The sequence below is a fragment of the Lotus japonicus genome, chromosome 2, assembly GCF_012489685.1.
Source record: "Lotus japonicus ecotype B-129 chromosome 2, LjGifu_v1.2".
NCBI classification, from domain to species: Eukaryota; Viridiplantae; Streptophyta; class Magnoliopsida; order Fabales; family Fabaceae; genus Lotus; species Lotus japonicus.
Genome location: NC_080042.1, coordinates 12,937,106 through 12,950,071, shown reverse-complemented (window position 1 = coordinate 12,950,071; position 12,966 = coordinate 12,937,106). Strand labels below are relative to the sequence as shown.

The following is a 12,966-nucleotide window of genomic DNA, read 5'->3' as shown; positions in this document are numbered from 1 at the left end:
CAGACATTTACCACATTCAGGGACTAATTTGCCTAATGTTAGTCACGTCAGCATTTAACAGCCACGTCATCTCCGTTAGTTGAGTAAAACTAACAGAGGGACTAACTTGGCGACGTCTGCCACTTTCAGTAACACATTCAAGGACCAAAGTGAATATTTACCCTCTCATTTCATTAATCATAAGTGTAATGAAGTTTTTTTTGGAAAATAAGTGTAATGAAGTTAAGAAAAAAAAATGAAGTTTGTTTAGTTTATGAACTAAAATTGGTGGAAAAAGTTGGAGTGCAAATTGGAATATGTGTAGCTACCAAATTCAAATGAGTAGTAAAGTGTGTTTTATTATATAAGTGATTAATTTCTATGCACCGACAGTTTAAATAAGTTTTATCCAATCATTAATCACAACTCTCCATTTTGTTAATTTATAGTTAATTTTGAATTTAATAATATTTAAAAGAGAAAATAGAAGGTTGTGATTGAATGACTGTGTAAAACTTTTTACACTGTTAATGCATAGAAATTAATCTCTTCATATAAGTATCTAGTACCAACCAATGAGATTATGTCATAAATATGATATTAATAACGTTACATAAATGATCTTTAATTGGGTAAATGGTCACTTTGGTCCTTTAAAGTATCAACCGACTTCACATTCGTCCCTGGATGAATTTTATTCAGCTCGTGGTCCCCCAAAGAGGCAAACGTCCATCACTTTAGTCCTTGACGTTAAAAAGCACTAACAGACGTTAACAAATTCCTTTTTTTAAAACTGAAAAATCATTTAATTAAATTAGAATAACAATTGAACTAAAAAACTAATTAATTAAAACAGAAAAGTGCAATTAAGATTCAAAATAACCTTCTTCACCATTTCTTCTCCTCCTCCACCTCCAATCACCCCATACCTCTTTCAACCCAGAAATAATCAACAATACTATGCTTCATGGGCAATAATACTCATCTTTTAAGCCATGAAAAGAACAAGAGGAGTAACAATGTAAGTTACTAATCTGGTACCTCCACTTAAACCACAACGTGCAAGAATTCTTCAGCAAATCAAGAGAACAAAAACCCCTAAATACCAAGTGACCAATTTGCACCTCAAAACCTCTCGGCAAAACGGAAAAACAATGCACCAAGCTTGACACCAACACCATAAGACCTGGGAAAAGCATAATCAGTGAGCACAATCAGCAGTTTCAAACTTCTTCAAAACCACAATCAAAAATTAGGTTCCACTCTTTCCTTCTTCACCGTTTCCTTCTCCCATCTCCACTCATCCCCCAATATCTCGGAAATAACAATCTTCAAGAGGAGAGTGTGAGCAGCGACTGACCGCAATCGTCCTCCGCCACCACCGCACACGCCACCATGACTCTTTCCTCTGGCCCCACCTTCCCCCACAAACGCGCTCCACCCTCTGCTCACTCGTCCTCTCAACCTCAAAACCCTCCTCCTCTCAACCTCAACCAAAATGGGTTACGATGTAGATCTGGTTTTGAGATCTAAGTTTCAAGGTTTCATCTGGGTTTGAAGGTGAAACTCATATTCAAACATAAACCCAGAACAACTGGTCGCAGATCGAGAGCGAGAGAGAGAAAGGTGTAGGAATGTGCTTGTACGTTGTGCCTGTGTGATTTTGAAGATAAACCCTGTTGGGTCCAGGTGGGCCAGCATCCTGCCTGCAGGTAGCATTCGAAACGGGGCGCTGTCTGCTACGCTATAAGAAATAACGTTGCGCCCTCACTAACACCAATTGGTTTTGGCGTAGTGGTAAGCGCGTGATCCTACAAACCCACCTGCAATTGTTGATTTTGTATGAAAGGTGTGAACTTTGGTGGTGGCAGAAGTGTGGGTTTTGGGGGATTTAGATGGTGAGAGAGAAATAGAGATGCAGAGACATAAACAGGTGAGTGAGAGGGAATATAAACAGAGTTGAGGATGAAGATGAATGGTTGAGGATAAGGGTTCTGAATTTGGGTGAAGATGATGGGAGAGGATAATGATCTGATGAAGATGATAGGATGAAGGTTTTTTTTTAACGTGTTGATATGGTGAAGTTGGTGATGGAAGGATTGAAGAAGAAGATGAAGAAAAAAGAAGTAAGCTGAAGAAGATGAGAAAGAGATTAGGATTCAATTTTTTAGTTAATTTGTTTTTTTTTTCATTTAAATTAATGATTTCCAGGTAAAAAAAATAAAAAAGGAATTTGTTAACGTCTGTTAGTGTTTTTTAACGTAAGGGCTAAAATGACGGACGTTTGCCACTTTAGGGGACCGCGAGCTGAATAAAATTCATTCAGGGACGAATGTGAAGTCGGTTGACACTTTCAAGGACCAAAGTGGCCATTTACCCAAATTATATGACACAATTTCATTGGTTAAATAAAAAATGAGACATCATTCATGCTTTCAAGGATCTTCATCCTACAACATCTCTAATGAGGGTTGTTTAATCCAATTGGAGCACTTAAGCAATGTTGCTTATTTTGAAACCCCATTGGAGCAACATGATAGTTTGGTTGCTTAAATTTAAGCAACGGTTGCTTATTCCCTCGCTATTTACTTTTTTAATAAAAAATTATATTTTCTCTTTCATTTATGAACTTAAATAGTGTCGTGACCTTTAAATAATATAAATATGAGGTATAGTGAGACCCAATCAAAAGTAAAATAATCAACCATGGTTGGAACGAATTCTGATTGGGTTGCTTAAATCTTATGTGCCAGTTTGGGCACACCAGAATAATGTTTAAGCAACTCAAGGGGTATGTGGCAGTTTGGGCCCACCAATTTGAGAATTGACACACTTTTTCCTTGTCCAGGTTTTCCTAAAGGGATTTGACCAAAAAAAAAAGGTTTTCCCAAAGGGTTTTATCCTGACAATGTATTAATGAGACATTTTCTCTAAAATCTTCCTTAAAGAGTTGTTGGGCTATCTATTTATTAGTTTTAGAAGGAACACTACTGCTATATACTTTATTTACTCTTTTCTTTTAACTTTTATTAACCTTCTACTTGTATTAAGTTGAACTACCTGTTATACTTTGATGACTTATAAAAAAAACTAACACCTTTGCATACATCTTGCCCTATATTAATTAGTATTATTTTGACATCCAAATGATAGATTTTGAAATCAATGAATAGATTGAGATTCTTTCCTCCTGTAACCAAAGAGAGAGAAAAGAAAGCATCATGACATGACTCCATAGTTGACCGACCCCAACAACAAATCTAAACACAGAAAGAACCCTAGCCCTCACGGCATTTTTACACAGAATTAGTGAGACTGAGTAAGAGCAATTCTGGAAGAATTTTTTGGAACTTTCTGATCTGGGTATCCATCTTACAATCACCATTTCCTTTTTCATGTCCCTTTTTTTACTCTAAGTAGCATTGATGACTCCGCTGCACTTTCCTCACTTCAGTACCAAATCAACAAAAAGGCAAGATCTTCAATGACCCATTAACCCAAACTATCTCAAAATCCAGAATTTAGCTACACCCACTTCTCAAAATCCTTCCATTTTGTGTTTATCAATACACCCATATGCTCCACTAACAGCTACTACTATTTTCATCATCAATGGGTGCTGAGAAGAAATGGCTCTTCACCCTATTCACTGCAGCATTTCTCTCCCTCATCATTCTCATGCTCACTTCCTTCTCTTGCTTCACCTCCCCCAAGCCTTTCCCTTCTCTTGTCCAGCAAGGAGCTCACTATCCCCCTGCATTTGCCTACTTCATAGCTGGTGGGAACAGAGACAAGAACAGGATATTTAGGTTGTTGCTGGCTATCTATCATCCGAGGAACCGTTACCTGCTTCACCTTGGAATGGATGCTAGGGATGAAGAGAGGCATGAGCTGGCTGCTGCAGTTATGTCGGTGCCGGCAATTCGGGCTTTTGGAAATGTTGATGTGGTGGGGAAGGCTGATTATGTGACCTACTTGGGGTCCTCCAATGTTGCCATCACTCTGAGGGCTGCTGCTATCATGATGAAATTGGATGGTGGATGGAATTGGTTTGTCACATTAAGCGCGCGAGATTATCCCCTCATCACCCAGGATGGTAATGCCAATACGGTAATTTCTGTTTTGGATCAAGGATAATGGATTTCCACTATCACTATGTGATGGTTGTTGGTTTTCACTTGTTTAGGATTACACATTTAGGGTTAAGTGTATGAAATGTTGTCATGACTAGATTGAGATAAATTGTGCATACTATGTTTATTTGATGCTGCTACATTTTAGAATGTTCACCACAATATTTAACAAGGCAATAATTCTTTGGTAGCGTTTAGTAACTAAACAGAACAGAACAGAACTAACAAGGCAATAACGTCTTGCATTCTGTGTTTGGTAGCTACAAAATAGTATATAACTATATATAGGATCATATATATTGTTTTGCGTCTGGTACTTATGGAACGTAACAAATACACTGGATTTGTATTATTCAAGTGTGGTAATGGAAAAACATGAGATGGGTGAACCTTCAAAGATGATTCTCCCCAAGCCTAAGCTTCATATATAGGCTCGCTGCCATGACACATTGACAGAATTCCATCATACCCCAAACAGACTTCCCTCTTATATTCCTCCCTACATAATTTCTCTTTCATAACTGACCAGCGCGCTTGCTTATCCCCCATGTTCTCCTCTCTTTCTTCTTTTGGCCAAAGCTAACTTCTCTTACATACTTTTCAAAACTTACCTTAAGTGCACTAATAACAGGGGTTGTTGACACTAGGGTTGTCAATAGTGTGCTATAGCGCCATAGAGGCCTTTAGGGGGCACATGGCCGCTCCTGGTTTCTGCATAGAATTGCAGTTTAGTGTAGAGGCTATTGCTGACTAAAGTGTTGGAAATAATGGTCGTTGGGGCGTTATTTGGCTGAGATTCGGTGTGACTGACAAAAACCTAAAACAGATCTTAGAAAGTTAATGTTTGGGCATTTTTGGAGGTATTTTAAGTGTTTTGCAAGTGGATGAGGAGGAAGAGATCTACCACTGTGATAGTAGTGAAAGTGATAAAGAAGAAGTCTTGGATTTAGAAGAGGAATTGATAGAATATTCCTGTAAATATTGTTGTAATTAGTTTGTGTATCTCCTCTATAAGTCATATCCCTTATATTATGCAACATATTCATAGCATAGTTAATATCAAGGTTGTCAGACTCGTGAGTCTAAGCAGACTCGTTTTAGGTAGGTAGACTCGACTCGTAGACTCGACTCGTAGACTCGACGAGACTCGAGTCTACCAGAAATGAAAATTTACTAAGTATAACCCTGTCATATGAAAAATAAATACAAACATATAATCTAATTATAAGAGGATTAAGAGCATCCAAGATGCATTTAATCAAATAAACTCAAAATCCAACTTCATAATAAAGCAATTAAGCAAAGTTTAACAAAGTACCACACCATAAGCTAAGTAGTTAAGTACCAAAATAAAGTACATACTCAAAGTACCACAACAAAAGCATTAAAACAAAGTACATAAAAGTCAGATGAAAAGTCATTCTTCCATTCCATGATCATCACCATCATCATCTTCAGATTCTCCTCCATCATCATTGCCATCGGCATCACCTTCATCAGAATCAGATGAAAAGTCTTGTCTAATTCCACTTGCATTAGTATGAGTACTAATACTTCCTTCAACTTCATCCAAATCAACATTAACATCATTATCATTAAGATGTTCAAGTCCAACTTCTTCATTCAGTTCATTGACATTAACATCTTCTCCTTCCTCAGTTATCCACTCATCATCTGAAGCAACTTCCTCAAATGAACAAGAGGCAAAAACATTTCTCTTTTTTGGTTTATTCTTCAACTTCAAGTTGTACATGACATAAACCAAATCATTCATCTTCTTTTGGTGCAATTTATTCCTTTTCTTTGTATGCACCTAGAAATAAAACATAAGTTTACAATTTCAATATTATCTAAAAATATCATAACTTCCTAAATTCTAAGCCATATATATTAATATGTAGAAACAAAGTGAGATAGAAGTCAAACATACCATTTCAAATGCGCTCCAATTACGCTCACACCCGGAAGAACTACAAGTCAAGCTTAGAACCCGAATGGCAAAATTCCTTAGTTCGGGACAATGATCTCCATAAGCCTCCCACCATTCTGCTGGAGTCACAGTCTTCCTAACACTTTGTGCATCTTCTAGTCCAAACATGCCTTTTCTATTATGAAACACAATAAGTTGGGCATGAATCTTTTTCCTCTCCACGGCATTGGGTACCATCTTTATCATGCAACTGTATAGCCCTTCTTTGACCTCAACATCTTCCTTTTTGAAATTAGAATCCCAATGGAAGTAGGGATTAAGATAATATCTAGCTGCATGTAAGGGCCTATGAAGTTGTTTATCCCACCTCTCATCAATGATTTTCCATACAGACTCATATCTACAATATAAAGAGAACACTTAGTTTTAAGAAAGAGTGAAAATAATCTATGAATAAGGAAAACGTATTTACCTTTTCTTGACATCTTGAAGTTTGTTCTTATCTTCTCTTTAGCGGTATCAATTGCATCATATATGAAACCCATGGCGGGTTTTTCATCTGAATCCACCAAGCGAATGACTTCTATCATAGGACCAGCAGCCTTGAGACATATCACTATGTTCTTCCAAAATTGAGAATCCTTTACTATTCTTTGCACCTTTTTCCCCTCTGTTGAAGCAGCAAACTTAGTTGACCTCCAATCTTCTGAATCAAACATGGCCCTCAGTGGTGTTTCGAGTTCACTAAGACAAGATAGAGTCAAATATGCTGTGGCAAAGCGAGTCGCACCAGGCCTAATCAAGTCCCTCCCAGAAGTCTCTTTCCTCAACAAAGTAATAAGCATAGTCCTGGAATATATGTAGGTGGTGATATTTCTTCCCTTCTTTATAGTGACTTTATGCACATTCAAAATCTTCTCAAAATCTTCTAATATCAAGTCAATGCAATGTGCCGCACACGGGGTCCAATACAAATGATCTATTGTTTGCATCAATTTTTCTCCCGCTGCTTTGTAATTTGCAGCATTATCAGTAACCACCTGAACAACATTTTCTGCTCCAACATAATTGATAGCATCTTCCAACATTTTTGAAACCTTATCAGTGGTTTTTGAAATGTCAGAAGTGTCCAATGAATACAGAAAAAATGTACCTTTAGGACTGTTTACCATGAAGTTGCAAATTGAGCGCCTCTTCCTATCAGTCCATCCATCAGACATGATTGTGCAACCGGTTTTTTTCCATTCCTCCTTAAACTCATCTCTTATTCCATCAGTTCGAGCCACAGCTCGTTTCAAAAGCTTTTCTCTAATATCATTATAAGAAGGTGGTTTGAAACCACATCCATATCTCCCAACAGTCTCCAACATCTTTGCAAAAGCAGGATTTTTCACCACATTGAAAGAAAGACCACTTGTGTAGAAAAATTCAGCAATTTCATCATAAGCTTGCTCCTTCAAGTCTTTTTTCAGCATTTCATTCAAATGTTGTTGCACCCCTCCTCCACTACTCTTTCCCTTTGATGTGAAGCTAAGAAGACCTTTCCCTTTGCTTTGAATTTGATGCCTAGCAACATCAACCTCCACTTCATTTTCTGCACTAATGTCAATCAAATGCCTCTTTTTATTTTTTGCATCTTCAGCATTAGACACAATTTGCTTAAACAATTGCATCACATCATCTGGGACACTAACACATCGCCCAGCATCTCCTCCATAACAAGCAAGGTGTAACTTGAATCTATTAATTCCTCCCCAGAATTCGCTATGACAATAGTTGCAGCGAACTTTTTTGCCATTTCCAAGAACATCTATCCCATGTTTCCACCCAGGATCATTTCTTCTACCGGGATAGTTCGATCTTCCGCTTACATTAGAAGAAGCAGTAGCAGCATTACTAGTGTTTTGTGAATTTCCAGCCCCTGACATTGCTCACTCACTGTCCCAAAAAACAAAAATAGCAGGTAAGGACATGGAAAGAACATGAAAGAACTCACAGAACCTGACATTCATCTCACTCACAGAAATGAAAGAACATGGAAATGAAAAAAAAAAAAACAAAAATAGAAGGTACACGAAGGAGATGAAGCAATCAGGGGATGAAGAAGGGAACATAAGCAATTAAGCACAGCAAATTAGGAAGGAAACAAAAACAAAGAAGAAGGGGATGAAAGCAAATCATGAAGGAAGAAGGAAATGAAAAAAAAAATAAAACAAACGCAGAGGAGAAGGTTACCCACGAACCCACGAACGAAGGAGATGAGACACGCAGCGGCGGCGCGGGCGGCGGCGCGAGACAGAGGCGCGGGCGGCGGCGCGAGGTTGAGAGGTATCCTTGAGTGAGGAAGAACGAAAGCAGAGGAGAGGACTGAGGAGAACGCAGGGAAGATAGAACGCAGAAGGTATAAAATTAGGTTTAGAATTTGGGGATTTTTTAACTTAAAAAAAAAAAAAAACCTTGACTCGGTGACTCGGTCCTGACTCGCGAGTCAACCGAGTCAGACCGAGTCTGACCGAGTTTTGACCAAAAACGAGTCTGACAGCGAGTCGACTCGTTTTTCCTATGTAGACTCGCGAGTCTGCCGAGTCAGCGAGTTAACTCGCGAGTCTGACAACATTGGTTAATATCATTCATAGCCTAGTTAGTAGCATAGTCAATAATAGCATTCATAGCCTATTACCTATGCTATTTACTAGGCTATGAATGTTTTTAGCTATGCTATTGTCTTGGCTATGAATGTTATTTACTATGCTGACTTAATAAAGGATATACACAAGCTAATTACAAGAATATTTACAGGAATATTCTATCAGGAATATTTATGATTCCTACTTATCGAACTCTTATTTGAGTTTTCATGTTTTTTGGGAGTTTATTTGAAGTCGTAGAGGCTTAAACTTCCTTGTTACCTTGATTTTTGTAGGTATTTACGTATAAGTTTTGTTCATTGACTTTTTACTGTTAATTATGAATGAGTTTTTACTTTTGAGTGCTTTTTTATCATTTGAGCATTTATATATGTATGTAGTATAAATTATATAAACTGTAAACAAAAACAGCATGGCGTCCATCCCGCAATGCGCCCTTCTGCTTTAGCATTTTTGGGGTTGGTAATACACGCTACTTTCTGGGATTGACAATACTAGTTGGTAGTTGATCCCTTTATTGGTTGCTAACATACTCCTACCATATTGGAAATATGAGAAATACCCAATGTCAAATAAGCTTGGCACCTTCAATGCATAAATGGGACTGCCTCCACCTCGGGCAAGTTGATTTGATGACTCTTCGTTCCAACTCATTATGGAAATGTTAAATGGCAGGAACTCCCCGAGTGGGCTCAATCAAGTAAATTATTGTTTAGTGGAAAAGGAAAACTTGGTTACCTTACTGCAGTTTCCTTCGGTGATATACTTTCCAAATATTGGGGTTTTGGGCAAGGGTCTAATAGTTTATCCACCTCTTCTTCCTTTGGGACATTATCTGGGCCTGGATACCCTGAAAAAACAGCCCTGTCCTCACTGCTAAAATTAGGGAGTTGATTCTTTAGAGAAAGCTTTTCTTCCCATGTTTCAACTTTCATTTCCCAAGCCTCTCTATTTGATAGACTAGCTCTTAGAGGTAGACCTCCCATAACGAAGGGGTATGTGAGGCGCCAATGAAGCCTCAGTTGTAACTGAACAACTAATAAACTGTGTATTTTTTGTCAGCAACTAATAAAATGTTAGTATAAATAAGAGTGATTAAGCCTCTGTTAGTTACTTTTGGAATTAGTGGATTTGGGATAACTAAATCGTTGCAAATTCATTTGTAACTGCTTCTGAGACTTGTATCTATCCTATTCTCTCAATAATACATTCTGATCAGAATCCATTTGATTCTGGTCATCTTCTTCAATTCGTGTCTTCTTCTTCCCTATTGTTCTACCAGTTCTTGCACTATTGCGTCAAGATCTTTCAGCTGCTGCCCCTGTGCCAGTTTAGCTTCAACACCCAGTATTTGCCCACCCTTTTCTTCAAAGGGAAATATGGAGGACATGATATACTTTTTTATAAAGGTGTCAGCTTTATTTGTGTGCAACCTCTCCCACACACAACAACTTTAAAGGAGCCATAGTAACACGGGGAAAACTTAGATAAATGTGTTGTGAAACTGAATCTTGTCTATGTATTGGACTTTTAAACAAACCCAGTCCCCCATTTGAAAGACCTTTAGCGGCCTCTTTTTATCTGCGTATTTTGTGCATCTGATCTAGCTTGATCTTCAGCGAGATAGAATTTGAGTTGTTTCAATGCCTCATCTCCAGATTCTAACTACTGCTCCAATTCCTGTGGAATCATGAATATAACACAATACCTACCAGTCACCCACTCACTCTTCATAAAAACTATGTGTACTATTACTGCCTCTATTACAAATTCTATCCCCTGACTGTCTTTGTCTTAGGTTTCATGGAATTTCTTTTCAGGTGCACTCTACTGTCAAATTTTATCAGATGAATTAAATGCTGATGTTATATTTTATATTATTTCATCTTATTGGTGATAAAATGCTGTTTTCCAGTTCTAAACTTTATCCACTGAATTATGCTATACATCCTTCGAGGGAAACTGATTACTTACTAATATTCTCTCATTTCTCTATATGATCATTGTCTTTTTGTCCGCAGGCTTATCCAACTTACTAACCCATACTCTTTTTATCTTTATAGATCTGTCCCATGTTTTTTCTTCTGTTCGGAGGGACCTCAATTTCATTGATCACACCAGTGACCTTGGATGGAAGGAGTAATGAAACTACTGCTAATTTTAGCTTCTATGTTGTGGCACTCTTACAGTTAGTTCAAGATCATTTATTCTTGTTTTTATAAATCCATGCAGAAGTGATAGATTCCAGCCTATTGTAGTTGATCCAGCAATATATTTAGCTAGGAGAAGTCAGATTTTCCAAGCTACACAGAAGCGGGAGACACCTGATGCATTCAAAATCTTCACAGGCAAATCCATTCTCTCAAAGAATCCTTTGGCTTTGAGTTTGACAGTTTTATGTTGAATGATTTCCTTTCCTTGCAGGTTCTCCATGGGTCATCTTGAGTCGATCCTTCCTCGAGTTCTGCATTTTCGGCTCGGACAATCTACCTCGATCGCTCCTGATGTATTTTACAAATGTTAAGTTATCCCAAGAAGGTTATTTTCACTCAGTCATTTGCAACGCACCAGAATTCAAGAACACAACGGTCAACGGTGACTTGCGGTATATGATCTGGGACAATCCTCCGAAGATGGAACCACACTCCCTAAATGTATCTGTTTACAATCAGATGGTAGAAAGTGGGGCTGCTTTTGCTAGACAGTTTGATGTTGATGACCCTGTACTGGACATGATTGATGCGAAGATCCTCCGGCGCGGGCGTAATCGAGCTGTGCCGGGAGCGTGGTGCTCTGGCCGGAGGAGCTGGTGGGTAGATCCATGTTCCCAGTGGAATGACGTCAATATTCTGAAGCCAGGTCCTCAGGCTAAGAAGCTTGAGGAGTCTGTTTCAAGTCTTCTTGATGACTGGAGCTCACAGATCAATCAATGTCAGAATTCAAGTGAAGAGACACAAGAGTAGAAACATTTAAGGAAGCTCTTAAGTGTGTTGCACTCTGATCCATGGACCAGTAAAAGTTGCATTTTACTGAGAGAACATTCTCAGGTCGCCAATGTTCATATCACCATCGTTGGAGTGGTGAAGAAGGGAATATGCTTAAGTTTTTGGCTGGGGGATTAATATTTCTGATGGATTCTCCTAAAGCTTCAATCCACTTGATTGGTTAAGAGTATATCCTCCTGCTTCCAATTTTTGTTCATGTATGTTCTGTATGTTTCCTCATCCACATTGGGATTTCGACTCTTAGAACAGAAAGTCCATTCTTTATATGATTGTCATTTTCAATGTTCTTCTCACTCTTTGCCTCTTGCATAGTTATCAAATCGTAATCCAAATCATGAATCTTGAAGTTAATTATTGAATCATATGGTTTATTGAGCTAATGAGCTTATTTTATACTGGTATAAACTCTTGTAGAAGTGTTTGAGAGAGCCTATGTAAATAGTTTGTGATCTATCTCTAAGATGCTTTGAGCTTATTTTCATAAGCCGCCAAAATTAGGGTTAATTTAGGGATTAAATTAGGGATTTAATTTTAGTTTTTTTTTTTACATCGGAAAGATAAATTGCACCCGCCAGAAATCGATTCTTGGACCTCCCATACCTTACTCATATGTCTCCAGCTCCCACCACTTGAGCTATCATACGGGGACATATTTAATTTTAGTTTAATTTAGTTTTTAATTTAATTCAAAATAAAAAATCCATCTCGGACTCATTAAATGACGTGGAACTACACGTCAGATCCCAACCCACATGTAAGCACGGCAGCCGGTGGCAGATCGGCGACAAGATGGTTTTCTCATATTTCTTGTAGTCTAAGGGCATTTTTCAAAAGATTTCCAGGATAGGGACGGATTTTAAATCTCGCTCAAAGTTCGGGGATGATTTTCTTATTTAACTCAATTTAATATTATATGTTTTTGGCTTAAAAGCATTTGTTGCCCCTGATGTTTCATGATTGTGCAACTGACACCCCTCATTTATTTTTGTCAATGTTTGTACCCCCAATGTTATTGAAAAGTGTAACGAGTACCCCTCCGTCACTTTGACGTTAAAAATTAACGGAAGGGGCTGATGTGGCTTTTATTTTTATTTTTTTTGGAGTTGCCACGTGGAAATAACTTTAATATTTGAAAAAATAGGAGAAGGAGATTCGAACCCAGGCTCTGTAAGTGGCAAAACCGCACTTTACCAATTAAGGTACATAGAGAATTGATTTATTTAGTAACACAATTTTATTTATATCATTAACCCTCCTTCCCCCTCTCTCCT

The 12,966-nt window shown here is 38.0% G+C and overlaps 1 protein-coding gene across 1 annotated transcript; it reads left to right on the top strand.

The window, feature by feature from the left end:
* Positions 1 to 3,139: 3,139 nt before the first annotated feature.
* LOC130737622 (beta-glucuronosyltransferase GlcAT14A-like) lies at positions 3,140 to 12,054 on the top strand. Its single transcript, XM_057589439.1, has 4 exons — positions 3,140 to 4,075; positions 10,754 to 10,829; positions 10,923 to 11,038; positions 11,115 to 12,054. The coding sequence occupies exons 1-4, from the start codon at positions 3,592 to 3,594 to the stop codon at positions 11,651 to 11,653; spliced, it is 1,215 nt and encodes a 404-aa protein (XP_057445422.1). The 5' UTR covers positions 3,140 to 3,591; the 3' UTR covers positions 11,654 to 12,054.
* The last annotated feature ends 912 nt before the right edge of the window (positions 12,055 to 12,966 follow it).

What these genes read in the sequence shown, in the direction of transcription:
- LOC130737622 (XM_057589439.1), top strand. Translation starts at nt 3,592, where the DNA reads ATGGGTGCTGAGAAGAAATGGCTCTTCACCCTATTCACTGCAGCATTT. An exon ending in TCCCCTCATCACCCAGGATG is followed by an intron (nt 4,076 to 10,753) that starts GTAATGCCAATA and finishes TTATCTTTATAG; the next exon opens with ATCTGTCCCATGTTTTTTCT. An exon ending in AGTGACCTTGGATGGAAGGA is followed by an intron (nt 10,830 to 10,922) that starts GTAATGAAACTA and finishes AAATCCATGCAG; the next exon opens with AAGTGATAGATTCCAGCCTA.